The sequence below is a fragment of the Rhinolophus hipposideros genome (genome assembly GCF_964194185.1).
Source record: "Rhinolophus hipposideros genome assembly, chromosome: 1".
NCBI lineage: Eukaryota > Metazoa > Chordata > Mammalia > Chiroptera > Rhinolophidae > Rhinolophus > Rhinolophus hipposideros.
In genome coordinates, this window is record NC_138047.1 from 17,836,482 (window position 1) to 17,850,498 (window position 14,017).

The following is a 14,017-nucleotide window of genomic DNA, read 5'->3' on the forward strand; positions in this document are numbered from 1 at the left end:
TGCTATGAGTTCATCAAATAAATTGACTTCCTACCTGTATACACAGCTTAAGACAATTTCCCGGCTTCCCTTGCAGTTACATAGGACCATGTGAATGACTGCTATCCAGGGTCATTCCAAGGTCATATTCCAGGGTCATATCCAAGCAGTCAGATATATATTACATCTAGTTCTAGCCTATAAGAAAACTCACACACTGTCCACATTCTCTGTCACATGCAAGAATTTCACATTATAGAGACAGATCTACTAGATGGAACAATCCTGGGTCCCTGAATGACCATGTAGATCAAGCCTTTTCACTCACTCATTGTCCTGTGAGCAAATAAAATTTGTTGCACTAAGTCACTGAGACTTTAGAACTATGTGTATAGCAGTTAGTGTGGATATAGCAATAATCCAAGTAAAATATGATGATGGCATGGATGAGAGCGGTAACAGTGGTAGAAGCAGTCAGAACCTTGATATACCTGGAAAATGAACCAGTCGAGTTTACTGATAGATTCTTTTTAAAATGAGAGATTAAGAGAGGAGTCAAAGGTGACTCCAAGAATTTTGGCCTGAGCAACTAGAAGCATGCAGTTGCATCTACCTGAGCTGGAGGTAACTTAGAGTATCAGGCTGTGGGGGGAAATCAGGAGCTCAGTTTAAGAAGTATAAAGTGTGAGATCCAAGTCCAAATGTCATATAGGCAGTTAGAAATATAAGTCATACCAGCAGTTCGCGCTGGGGAGTGGGGGGCGGGCCGGGCACCCCGGGGCGCGGAGGAGCGCTCTTTTCTTCTTTCTCCTTTTCCCCCCACTCCGTACTCCCAGCGCCCACACACCAGTCCACGCTGCTTCCCTCTCCCGCTTTTCTCGCCCCAGCCAACTTTTGGTTCTCCTCCCCCGCCCCTCGCCCGTTATTCGTCGTGGCTCGAGCCCGGCCGCGCAGCCCCGAGGGCTCCTCCGGACCTCTCTGCTCGCCCCTCCGACCATTACAGGATCCAGAAACATGTCGACCACACTTCTACCCTCCTTCTGCGATATCGACTTCTTGTGCAAGACGGAGAAATCCCTGGCCAACCTCAATCTGAACAACATGCTGGACAAGAAGGCGGTGGGGACGCCCGTGGCCGCCACCCGCAGCTCGGGCTTCACGCGGGGCTTCCTCCGACGGCACTCGGCCAGCAACCTGCACGCGCTCGCCCCCCCCCCCCGCGCCTACCCCCGGCAGCTGCTCGCCCAAGTTCCCGGGCGCGCCTAACGGAGCAGCTGCGGCAGCGCGGCGGCCGGCAGCCCAGCCCCCTACGGCACACTCAAGGAGCCTTCGGGGGGTGGCGGCACGGCCCTGCTGAACCAGGAGAACAAATTCCGGGACGGCTCGTTCAGCGAGAACGGTGAGCGCAGCCAGCATCTCCTGCACCTGCAGCAGCAGCAGCTGGGGGGCGGCGGATCCCAGATCAACTCGACTCGCTACAAAACTGAGCTGTGCCGGCCCTTCGAAGAGAGCTGCACGTGCCAGTACGGCGAGAAGTGCCAGTTCGCGCACGGCGTCCACGAGCCGCGCGGCCTGACCCGCCACCCCAAGTACAAGACAGAGCTGTGCCGAACCTTCCACACCCTCGGGTTCTGCCCCTACGGGCCGCGCTGCCACTTCATCCACAACGCGGAGGAGCGGCGGCCCGCGCCATCTGGGGGCCCCTCTGGGGACCTCCGCGCCTTCAGCGCGCGCGAGGCGCTGCACCTGGGCTTCCCGCGGGAGCCTGCGCCCACGCTGCATCATAGCCTCAGCTTCTCGGGTTTCCCGTCGGGCCACCACCAGCCCCCGGGGGGCGTCGAGTCGCCACTGCTGCTCGACAGCCCCACGTCGCGCACGCCACCCCCGCCCTCCTGCTCATCGGCCTCGTCCTGCTCCTCCTCTGCTCCGTCCTGCTCGTCGGCCTCGGCGTCCTCCACGCCCTCCGGCGCCCCGACGTGCTGTGCCTCGGCGGCGGCAGCGGCAGCAGCAGCCACCCTCCTGTACGGCACGGAGGGCCCCAAGGACCTGCTGGCGCCCGGGGCCCCGTGTGCCGCCTGCTCATCGGCCTCGTGCGCCAATAACGCCTTCATCTTCGGCCCGGAGCTGAGCAGCCTCATCACGCCGCTCGCCATCCAGACCCACAACTTCGCCGCGGTGGCCGCCGCCGCCTACTGTCGCAGCCAGCAGCAGCAGCAGCAGCAGGGCCTGGTGCCCCCCGCGCAGCCCCCGGCGCCGCCCAGCGCGCCCCTCCCTGCTAGCGCCGCTGCGCCTCCCTCGCCGCCCTACAACTGCCAGCCGCCGCGCCGCCGGTCGGAGTCGCCAGTGTTCGACGCGCCCCCTAGTCCCCCGGACTCGCTGTCGGACCGCGACAGCTATTTGAGCGGCTCTCTGAGCTCCGGCAGCCTCAGCGGCTCCGAGTCTCCCAGCCTCGACCCGGGCCGCCGCCTGCCCATCTTCAGCCGCCTCTCCATCTCCGACGACTGAGACAACAGGGCTAGTGAGGAGGAGGAGGAAGGGAAGGCCGTTCTGGGGGTGTTGGAGGGCGCCTCTGCCACCTTGCTCCTACTAAGGGGAGTTCGGGGTGAAATAGGCCACAAGCAGACTAGCCTGCAGGCCAGACGGAGCACTTTTGTGTGCCGGGTGGGCCCCCCACGCCTACCCTTTCGGTTTTCTCCAGTTTTTGTTTTTTATTTTTATTATTATACGAAGGTTCATTCTTGTTGAACAAAAAAAGTCAACGATCTTTTTGTATTGATGAACAAAATATTCACAACAGGGCAGTTGTGATCCGAATAGAACAAAAAACCAAACGCTTAACTTATTTTAGGTCTCAGATGAGTTTGGGACTTTAGGAAAAGTCAACCCAGCACCAGCAGCTACCAACCACCATTCCATATCGACACTTGAAAAGCGTTAGTTCAGATGTGGGAACTTTGTCTTGAGAGAAGTTCCTCACTGTTGTTTCAGAACAGTGTAAACAAGCCACCACCTTACTAAACCTATAAGCTTTTAGAATTCTATAAGCTTTTAGAATTTAATATTCTGCCATGAATATGCCTTGATAGTAGAGCCCTTTGCTCCATAGGTTATGTTGTTTTGTTTTTCTAAACCAACTTATGTGTCTGGAAAAAACAAACCTTGCATTCCAAAGTTTCATATTGGTTCCTGATTTCGTTGCCAGCACTTAGTGGGTGTTTAATTTAGAACCATTTTGTCTACTCTCTTTGGAAGCCTTGGGCAGAGCTTAGTTTGTAATTGTTGGGAGAATAACTGCTGAATTTTTAGCTGTTTTGAGTTGATTCGCACCACTGCACCACAACTCAATATGAAAAAAACTATTTAACTTATTTATTATCTTGTGAAAAGTATACATTGAAAATTTTGTTCATACTGTATTTATCAAGTATAATGAAAAGCAATAGATATATATTTTATTATGTTAAATTATGATTGCCATTATTATCGGCAAAATGTGGAGTGTATGTTCTTTTCACAGTAATATATGCCTTTTGTAACTTCACATGGTTATTTTATTGTAAATGAGTAAAAAAACATCTTAATTTCAGAGATTGTATGTAATATTTATTTCATTAATTTATTTCCTTGTTTACGTAAATTTTGAAAGATTGCATGATTTCTTTGTAGAAATCTATCTTGATGCTTGGAAGTAGTTTAAGAAATGTCTTACGAGTTTTCTTAGAATGTATAATGTTGTAGCCCATCCAACTTTAAAGAAAAAAAGTGACCACATACTTTGCAATCAGGCTTAAATGTGGCATGCTTTTCTCATTCCAACTTCATAAATTAGCAAAAAAATGTTTGCTTATTCCACCATTTCTACTGTGACATAACTCTGTGTGTAGACATGTAGCAATAATGGAGGGTAGTCTCACAGTGCCTTTGGAAGGGCCAGAACTTGCCTTAAATCTTACTCAACCAAGTAAGTATTTTGTCTATTAGTTCTTGAGACAATTTGAATGTAGGATGGGTTCAACGGCACAAAAGGAAAAGATTTTTACCACTTTTTTTTATATAGCTAAAGTGAAGAGGTCAACTCTTAGTGCTAAAATGGTATGTATTACATGAATATGCCTTGTTTAATAACAGAAATTTCCAAAACTTGTAGTATGTTTTTTTCCCATGTAGAAAGGCAGGAATGCTTTCCTGGACAGCAGATGAATGAGCAGTAGCTTTAGTTTGTATGTACGTAGGTACAGTTGGAGCAGTATGTATGTATGTACTCTGGACTACTTTGACAGAAGTAGGTATTTGAATGTAACAAGATAAGTCAACTTGAGTTGTAATATATTTTGGGGAATCAGTTCACTACAAATTGTGACTGTAAACATTGTACTGTATATGTTTTGTAGTTTTCCCCCAATAAAATTTTTTTTGGGGAAAAAAAAGAAATATGAGTCATAGTCTTATATGTCTTATATGCCTTTAGGGGCAAGGTTTGGAGTCCAGATATTTAAACCACGTTGTGTATAATATTTAATACATATGTAAAACACAAGGTAACATGTCTTCTTATTATTATATAATATTTAAACCACAAGACTGTATGATATCTGTAAGGGAGCTGGTATAGATGGAAAAAAGGGCCAAAGACTGAGGCCTGGGCCATGTCAATTTCAAAGGTCAGGAAGATAAGAAATACCAGGTTGGTAATTTGGAAAGAAAAGACAGTGAGATAAAGGGAAAGCAAGACAGAATAGAAACCAAATAAAATGTTTCAAAGATGGCAGAGTAATTGACTACAACAAGAGCCAATGGTAGATTGCCTAAGATTACAATCATCCTCTTACTCTTTACCATAACACCTCATACACAATGAAAATGAATGAATATTAATTAATTTGGATGACTTTAAATAGTAACTATAACTTTGCTTCAAGCACTGGAAAAGCTGAAAGAATGGCACGAGAGACACAAATAGTCAAGAATTATGCTTAAGGAAGTGATAAAATGAAGTTCACTTAGAAAGCTATTCTTTAATTCAATGGTAGTTTCACTAATCCCCAGCAGCAAGACATAATTTTTATTATCTAAATAGTAGGATGGAGTCCTTATTTGTGGAGCAGGAAGTTTGTGAATACACAAATATTTAATTTTAGGCATCATTTAGGCATTTCTGATTTATAGCCTCAGAAATATTTTTTTGTGTGATGTGCAGCATTTTTATTTTGGAGAATAATATGGCTGTTGTTTCTTAAGAAGCTGGCTATTTGATACTAGAGAGAGTAGTTTGAATTATTTGTGAAAGGCTAATTAGTATATCCATATCTCTGTCTTCTCTGATAGCTACCATTATTAAGCTTCCCAGTCTTTGCATACTTCTAATTCCCCATTCTTTTTAATTCTCTTTAATGTGTTGAAAATACAATAGTGAATTTTAAACTAAAACATTCCTAGGGAATTCATTTTAAAAAGTGAACAAGCATTGCCAGAATCCTGATAATAAAATAAATATTATTTAAAGGAATTATCTATTTACTTTACATACACACCAAGACATATAGGATATGAAGAACTGACAAATACTGACAAACTGACAAAATGCAGTAAAATAAAAAAATAAAGTAAATACAAAACGTGAGAAAACTATATATACCTGAACTATAAGACTAAGCATTAGTGTATAGTTATGGGTGCTATGGTTAAAAAATTGGGCCACAAATTAATTCTAGAGATTCCTGATAGCCAATAACATCTCCAAAGGTATAATGCTTAAGTCTGCAATTACCCCATATGTTCCATGGGTCTACATACAAGAGCTACTGAGTGGTGTGCTCAATTACATCTTCAACAGCTTCCCAACTATTTACAATAAATGCAAAAATATATGCATACTATAATGTAATCAATTGGAGGGCAAATGCATAAGAAATTTAAAAGAATTTTGTGAGTAAACCAAAACAATACAGATCATTGCACAGCTCTTTGATGCTTTGGCTTAATTCACAGAAAAAAAATAGACTGCTTCAAACAATCCTCCATAAAAATCATTCACCTCAATGGGGCTTAGGAAATTACTGAAAATAAAAAGTTCTTGAAAATTCATTGTTTGTTGCCTTCAGTTTAACATCTGTGTCAACGGTGTTGTCTATAATTTCCAATTTCTGGAGATGAGAACTCTGCCACTTTAATATAATTGTGTACAATACCTAGCATGCATCTTGCAGAGGCAAAGGTTTTCAAAATGCAAAAACAGAAGAATTCATTTATTATAAACTTTCTCTGACAAGAGTGAGTGCCTCCTCTCACTCTAAGTACCTTTCTCATTGTTTCCAACTGACTGGATCTCTTGATGCTCCTCGATTGTCACACAATGGAGTAAACGTAATAGAGAGAGATACAGCAGTCCCCCCTCATCCATGGAGGATACATTTCAATACCCCAGGTAGATGCCTGAAACCGCGAATAATAGTACCAAAGAACCCATATATACTATGTTTTTTTCCATATATATGAGGTCAGACAATTAAGTTTGCAAACTCATCCTAGAAAAAGTACTATATAACTCATTGCTGAATATCACTACAGTCACCTTCAAAGTACTCCCCTTGGGAAACTGTGCACCAATGCCAGTGCCTAGTCCACCCTTCAAAGCAATTTTAGAACTCTTTTTCTGGAATGGCCATCAGATCTGTTGTCGTAATACCCTTGATGTCCTGAATGTCATAAAAATATCTTCCTTTCAATATTTCCTTTATCTTCGAGTAAAGAAAGAAGTCATTGGGGGCCAGATGAGGTGAGTAGGGAGGGTGTTCCAATAGTTATTTGTTTACTGGCTAAAAATTCCCTCACAGACAGTGCCATGTGAGCTGGTGCATTGTCGTGATGCAAGAGCCATGAATTGTTGGTGTAAAGTTCAGGTCGTCGAAATTTTTCACGCAGTTTTTTCAGCACTTCCAAATAGTAAACGTGATTAACTGTTTGTCCAGCTGGGACAAATTCATAATGAATAATCCCTCTGATATCAAAAAAAGGTTAGCACCATCGTTATAACAAGTTCGTGAACTTAATTTTAGACCTTGTACATACCTATGATAAAGTTTAATTTATACATTAGGCACAACAACAGATTAACAACAAAATAGAATAACTATAACAATATACTGTAGTAAAAGTTATGTGAATGTGGTCTATCTGTCTCAAAATATTTTCATGTTGTACATACCTTTTCACTAAAAGAAGCATTTTACTTTAAGGCTTCTCTATGGCCAGCATCACTTACACTATGGAGCCATTATTAAGGCGAATAACAGTGACTAGGACAGAAGCACTGCAATACTGCGACAGAACTGATAAGGAGGGCGACTCAGTGACCACCTGATGAGGGAGTGTCAGCAGCATGGAGACTCTGGACCAAGGGATGATTTACGTCCTGGTTGGGACAGAGCAGGACTCACGAGATTTCATCCTGCGACTCAGAGCGGTGTGCAATTTAAAACTTATAAATTGTTTATTTCTGGAATTTCCAATTTAATACATTTTTGAGTACCTATGTAAGAGTCATCATGCCTATTTTACTTAACTGATATACATAACAACCCTGTCTGATAGGTAATATTCAATTTATTTTAGGTGAGCTGTTAAAATTTGTAGAGATGCTTTTTTTTCCTGGGGCTACATATCTGGTGAATAGTAGAACCAGACTCAAACCTCAAAATCTATGCTCATTGTATGTTATCAAATCTTGCTCTCAGTCTTCCATATTCTTTTCTGTTCAGAGATTTAAAGTAATGTTTATCAAAACAATGATTACTTTTTCAAAATTGGAGCCTGATGTAAGTCCAAGCTCCACTTTGATTTAAATTTAAAGCAATGTTTATTAAAACAATACATTTTTCAAAAATAGAGGCTGATAAAAAAATTACCATGCATCTGAAATATGAATTCACAACTAACAAACTTTAAAATGCTTTGTAGGAGATGACAACTTAGAAATGTTTTATTCAAAAAAACATAACACTCTCATCCAGAATGGTACATGATAAGATTCAAAATCTCCCTCCTCACTAACAAATATTGAACAACAAACACATTTAGGACATTGATAACAGTAACAAAAATAACACAAACATGTACATTAGCTCATTACAAATGTTTATATAAATCTTCCTGAGCATAAAATAACCAATGCGTATTTCATTGATATATTGACATATATGTTCGTGTGTGTGTGTGTGTGTGTGTGTGTGTGTGTGTGTGTGATCAATATTATAAGTTAGGAAAACAGTTGTTTCCTTGAGAGATTTGAGAAGCAGCTAAAATTGGTGTAGATAAGCAAAAGGTCGGATGTTAGCCAATGCACAATAGGAATGCTAGTGCTCAGATTTGGTTAACACAACCACAATATCTGAAATGCAAAGGTTCTATATAACAAAGTAAAATAATCATGAAGTCCAATTAGGTATCAAATTCCAAAAGATTAAGAATAACTTGTCTATTGAGTACAGCCTTAAAATTGGCATGAATTGAATAATAATAAAGTTAAAACTTTCTATCAATAAGATCTGTCGTTTTTGAAATATTATTTTACCAACCTAGAGAAAAGAAATAAATTGTTTCTTTTCCTTCTAGTATCACAACTGTCTGAAAGGATTTTCTTCAGAGCTACCAAATTTTGCTTTGTGTAATTTTGAAATCATTTTGAAATGCAGATACAATTTCTAATGTGAATCTTAAGAAATGGTGTACTCTTTGCAATATAATCACCTGTTTTGTGTAAGATCTAAGAAGAATTTCCTGCTCAAAGTTGCATAAAGATCTTTCCCCATGTTTTCTCCAAGAAATTTTATACTTGTAAGTTTACCACTTAAGTCTATATTTCAAGTTAATTTTTCTGTAGAAGGTGAGGTAAGGACTAATGTTCATGTTTTTTCCATATGGATATCCATTTGTTGAAAAGACTTTCTTTATTAAGTTGCCCTAGTACCTTTGTTGAAAGCAATTTACCATACAGGTATAAGTACATTTCTGGATTCCCAATTCTGTTCCATTAATCTACATATGTACTACTTCACTAAATCTGTACTGTGGGTGAGACACACTGAAATCTCAAAATAAAATAATAGGGATATTACAAATACAAATAACTTAAAATTATATAAACTAAATGTTCCAATTTAAGAAAGAAAATTGTAAACAATTTTTAATTCATACATATATACATATATATGACTTGTATTCATCTTTTGTTATTGGTATATATTGTTACAATTTTAATAGTTTTTTCCTTTCTTAAAATGTGTATACTTTTTTTAGCACATACCCTCTCTGTATATATGTGTGTGTGTGTGTGTGTATGTGTATCTTGTTTATAGGTAATATATTACAAGCATAAAGATATAGAAAATCTGAAGATAGAAAAATAGAAATTTATATGCTAAGCAAATAGTAACTAAAGAAAAGCTTGTATAATTCCATTAACACCAAATGATTTGTTTATAAACTAAGAGTATTATTAGCAATAGGTCATTCACAATGATTAAGGGTACAGTACACATGGAAGAGTATCATTTCTAAAATGATATGCAATAACATAAGATTGATTAATATAAAGCAAAAAAAAATTGATACATGCAATGAGAAATAGAAAAATCTACCAATGTAATAAAACGTTTTTAATACATGCCTTCCGTTAATGAATAGGTAAATCAGGTATCTTTTAACAATCTAGCCCAAACTAAAGTAGAAAAAATGTTCCTAAAACCCATAGGTCAAAATATTATCACTGCAAATGACACATCCAAAAATATCTGAAGCCCTCCACCCTCATGAATTTATCATCTCATAAGCCTCTGACCCAAAATTCCAACCTTTTCATATACCTGAACAGGCAAGGAAGCATGATTGTTTTTGTTTGAGTTAATACTAAGTGCTACAACAAACAAACCTAATAAACTACAATTGATTTAACAAAATAAAAGTTTATTTTTAATTATCTAATAATCCATCTGAAGGATTTCTCCTGTATGGTCATTCAAGCATCCAGGCTACTTCCACCTAGTGGTTCCACCATCCCATGGGAATTTAAATCTGTTGTTAGATCTTCTCCATCCATTCAGAATTGAGGGGAAGAGAAAGAATGGTGAATTATGGGGTTTTTATGGGCCAAACTTAGAAAGCATGCAAACTTCTATAGGATTTAGTCACATGGCCACATATAATGACAAGGGAGGAAATTTTCATCTAATAGTATGTTCTGGAAGTAAATTAAGTGATTTTAGGACTCATCATCAAAATGTCTGCCACAATGCCCCACCACCCTAATGAACCATAGAGCATAATATTCCATCTCACTCTCTACAAATGTTTTCTCTGTATTATCATTTGTATTAGGTTGGTGTGAAAGTAATTGCAGTTTTTGAAATTATTTTTAACCTTTTAATACACAATTACTTTTGTACCAACCTAATATTATAGGGTTGCATGATTCCTTTCTTAATCTCTTAAATGCTTTTCCAATCTAATTCCTTGATGCTTTCAGAACTCCTTCCTAAAAGAAGTGAGATGCACTCAGGAAACGAAGTAAAAACAATTGCTTTTTGTTTAATTAAAACTTTAAAGAATAATCTCCACACATTACAACCACCTCTTTTAGTGAACAGGACTATGAATTTCGACAAGCACATATAGTTGGACGATCTGCACCATCAAGGTTTAGAACAGTTGCATTACCCCAAAAAATTTCTCCCTCCCCTTTGTAGTCAATTTCCCCCTCACCCCTGTCCCCTGACACGTACTAATCTATTTTCTGTCTTTATAGTTTTGTCTTTTCCAAAATTTCGTATAAATGGAATCAAAAATTATGTAGCCTTTCAAGTCTGACTTCTTTCAGTTAATGTAGGGTATAGGAGATTCAGCCGAGTTTTCATGTGTATGGTTTATTCCCTTTATTGTTGAGTTATACGCCATTACTTGTGACACCAAAATTCCAATTCATAATAGAAAAAATATTGATGAATTGAACATCAAAATTAAGATCTTCTGCTCTTTGAAAGACACTGTTAAGGTATTAAAAAGACAAGGCATAGACTAGGAGAAAATATTTGCAAATAACATCTGATGAAGGACATATTCACATTATATAAAGAGCTCACAATGATATTTAAAAATTATCTAATGAGGAAAATATTTGAACAATTGAACAAAAAAAAGATATATGGATGGCAGCAAGCACATGCAAATATGCTCAACATCATTAGTCATCAGAGAAATTAAAACTAAAGCCATGATGTAATACCACTAAACAACTAAAGAATGATTTTTTTTTTTACAGTAGTTTGCAAATATCTTCTCCAATTCGTATGGTCTCCTCTTTCTTTTGTTGATGGTTTCTTTTGCTGTGTAGAAGCTTTTTAGTTTTATATAATCCCATTCATTTATTTTTGTTGAAGTTAAATTCATGAAATCCTCCCTGAACCCAAGGTCCATACGTTTAGTACCTATGCTTTCTTCTGTGCAGTTTATTGTGTCAGGTCTTGTGTTAGATCTTTGATCCATTTTGAGTTAATTTTGGTACATGGTGACAGAAAGCAGTCTGATTTCCTTCTTTTTCACGTGGCTTTCCAATTTTCCTGACATCATTTATTAAAGAGGCTTTCTTTTCTCCATTTTATGTTTTTGGTTCCTTTGTCAAAAATTATCTATCCATATATATGTGAGTTTATTTCTGGGTTTTCAATTTTATCCCATTGGTCTGTTCGTTTGTTTGTTTTGCCAATACCATGCTGTTTTGATTATTGTCAATTTGTAGTACAAATTGAAGTCAGGGAGTGCGATACCTCCAGCATTGTTCTTTTTTCATAGGATTACTTTGGCTATTCATGGTCTTTTCTTGATTCCATACAAATCTGATCATTTTTTGTTCAATTTCTTTAAAAAATGCCATTAGGATTTTCATGGGGATTTCATCAAATCTATATATTGCTTTGGGTAATATGGCCGTTTTAACTATGCTGATCACCTCAATAAATTAAACAAACAAACAAACAAATAAATAAATAAACTGACAATAGTAACCTGTCAAAAATATGCAGAGCAAATGGAACACTTCTCAATTCCTATTGAGAATGCAAAGTGTATACCCACCCAATTTGGACAATAGTTTGGCAATTTCTTTAAAATTAAACATACATTTACTATACAACCCAGCAATTCTACTCCTAAATATTTATCCAAGTAAAAAAAAAGTTAGGTTCACATATAAAAAAAAAGTATATAAATGTTCATAGCAGATTTGTTTATAATCACCAAAAACTGGTAACAGCCAAATGTCCTTCTACTGAGGAATACATAAACAAAAATTATTATTTTTCAATGCTAAATTTGGCCATTTATGAACTTATAACAAGGGTTCCAAAATCTGTTTTTTGGAGAAGCTATCTCATATTAAACGGTAATCTTAACTGTACACTATTGTTTTAAAAGTCGAGTTTTCATTTTCTCATTTCAGTGAACTGTCTATCAGGTCTCTTCAAGGAAACAGTGGAAAAAGAAGAGAGCTGATGTCTATTTGGCGAATGTGTGAGATTGAAATATCTATCAGGCCAAAAAAGATTGTTAGAAAGATTACTCCAGATGAGACAGTCATTGGCACTGAGCAATTTCAGCTGTGTCCTAGATTCCAAAAGCAAAGTCGATACTGAGCGCAGTGTTTCTGCAAGAACCCACAGAGGTCTTATTGACAACTGGGCTCTCAGTGTATATCCATTTCCCAATCATTAGACAAAGGTTGCATCTGATACATTCTTAGTAAAATAGGTCAGTTTTAAACACAGTGTTATATGTGAGCAATTCAGACTTTCAACATGCCTAGGCATAAACCTAAAACTACTTGGTTTTAAAGAAATAATTATTAATGTTATCTTTGTCAACCTAAAATTTATTTTATTTTTAATTGAGATATAATTAACATGTAACATTGTATTAATTTCAGATGTACAACCGAATGATTCTATATTTGTATATATTGTGAAATGATCACAATAAGCCTAGTTAACATCCATCACCACACACAATTATACATGTTTGTTCTGCTGAGAAATTTTGAGGTCTAATCCCTTAGCAACTTTCAAATATACAATATCGTATTGTTAACTACTTGGTTTCCCCGAAAACAAGACTGGGTTTTATATTAATTTTTGCTCCAAAAGATGCATTAGGGCTTATGTTCAGGGGATGTTATCCTGAAAAATCATGCTAGGGCTTATTTTCTGGTTAGGTCCTATTTTCAGGGAAACCCAGTATACTCACCAGGCTGTGTATTATATCCCCAGAATGTCTTTATAACTGGACACGTAAGTCACCCTTAACTTTAAATATTATATTGTGGTTTATTTCTCAATTTTCAATTATTTAATGTTTAATTTCTTATAATTAATTTTTAATTTTCTCTGATTATTATAGAGCATTCCCAATTTAATTTTCCATGACATACTTTCCTAAGTCTACATTATACATTAGTAAGTGAAAAGCTTGTCATGTCCGGATCACAAAAGCTTTGACAAGATCTATGTCTAATCTGTTGACAGAATCCTGGGGAGGGGAGGTGGGTGGCCAGAAATACTATAAGGAAAAAAAGGACCAAATTACAAAGAAATGGGAATGATGGAAAATAGAAAGTTCTCCATCATATTTGAGGACCCTCAGAATGGTTCAAGGACATATATTGGTGCTGGGGGATCAGTTTGACATTCTAAAACGAGTTCCCACAGCAAATGGAAGAGTATGAAAAGGATAAAGGCCATCAACACCTATTGTAAGAGATGAAGTCAACCATCTCACTGGCTGGTTTCAGGCACACCCAGAGTCACCTTGCCCAGGTCACATCAGCTGTTGGGCTATGGAGAAACGCTTAGCATGGCTATCAGAGCACATTAATGGGCCCTTGGCATTAGTTCCAGGCTTCAGATTCTTAAGGGGCCCTATGTGTGAGCACTTCAGAAGTGTGACAGCCCTGATATCAATTGGAACAAAGAATATAAATGGCAGTTTGTGTAACATC

The 14,017-nt window shown here is 38.4% G+C and overlaps 1 protein-coding gene across 1 annotated transcript; it reads left to right on the top strand.

The window, feature by feature from the left end:
- Positions 1-993: 993 nt before the first annotated feature.
- Positions 994-2,484, top strand: LOC308498184 (mRNA decay activator protein ZFP36L2-like; the record flags this gene model as incomplete). Its single annotated transcript, XM_081049698.1, is given in 3 exon segments — positions 994-1,187; positions 1,189-1,247; positions 1,250-2,484. Coding segments are annotated over 3 exon segments (1,488 nt in total).
- Between the last annotated feature and the right edge of the window lie 11,533 nt (positions 2,485-14,017).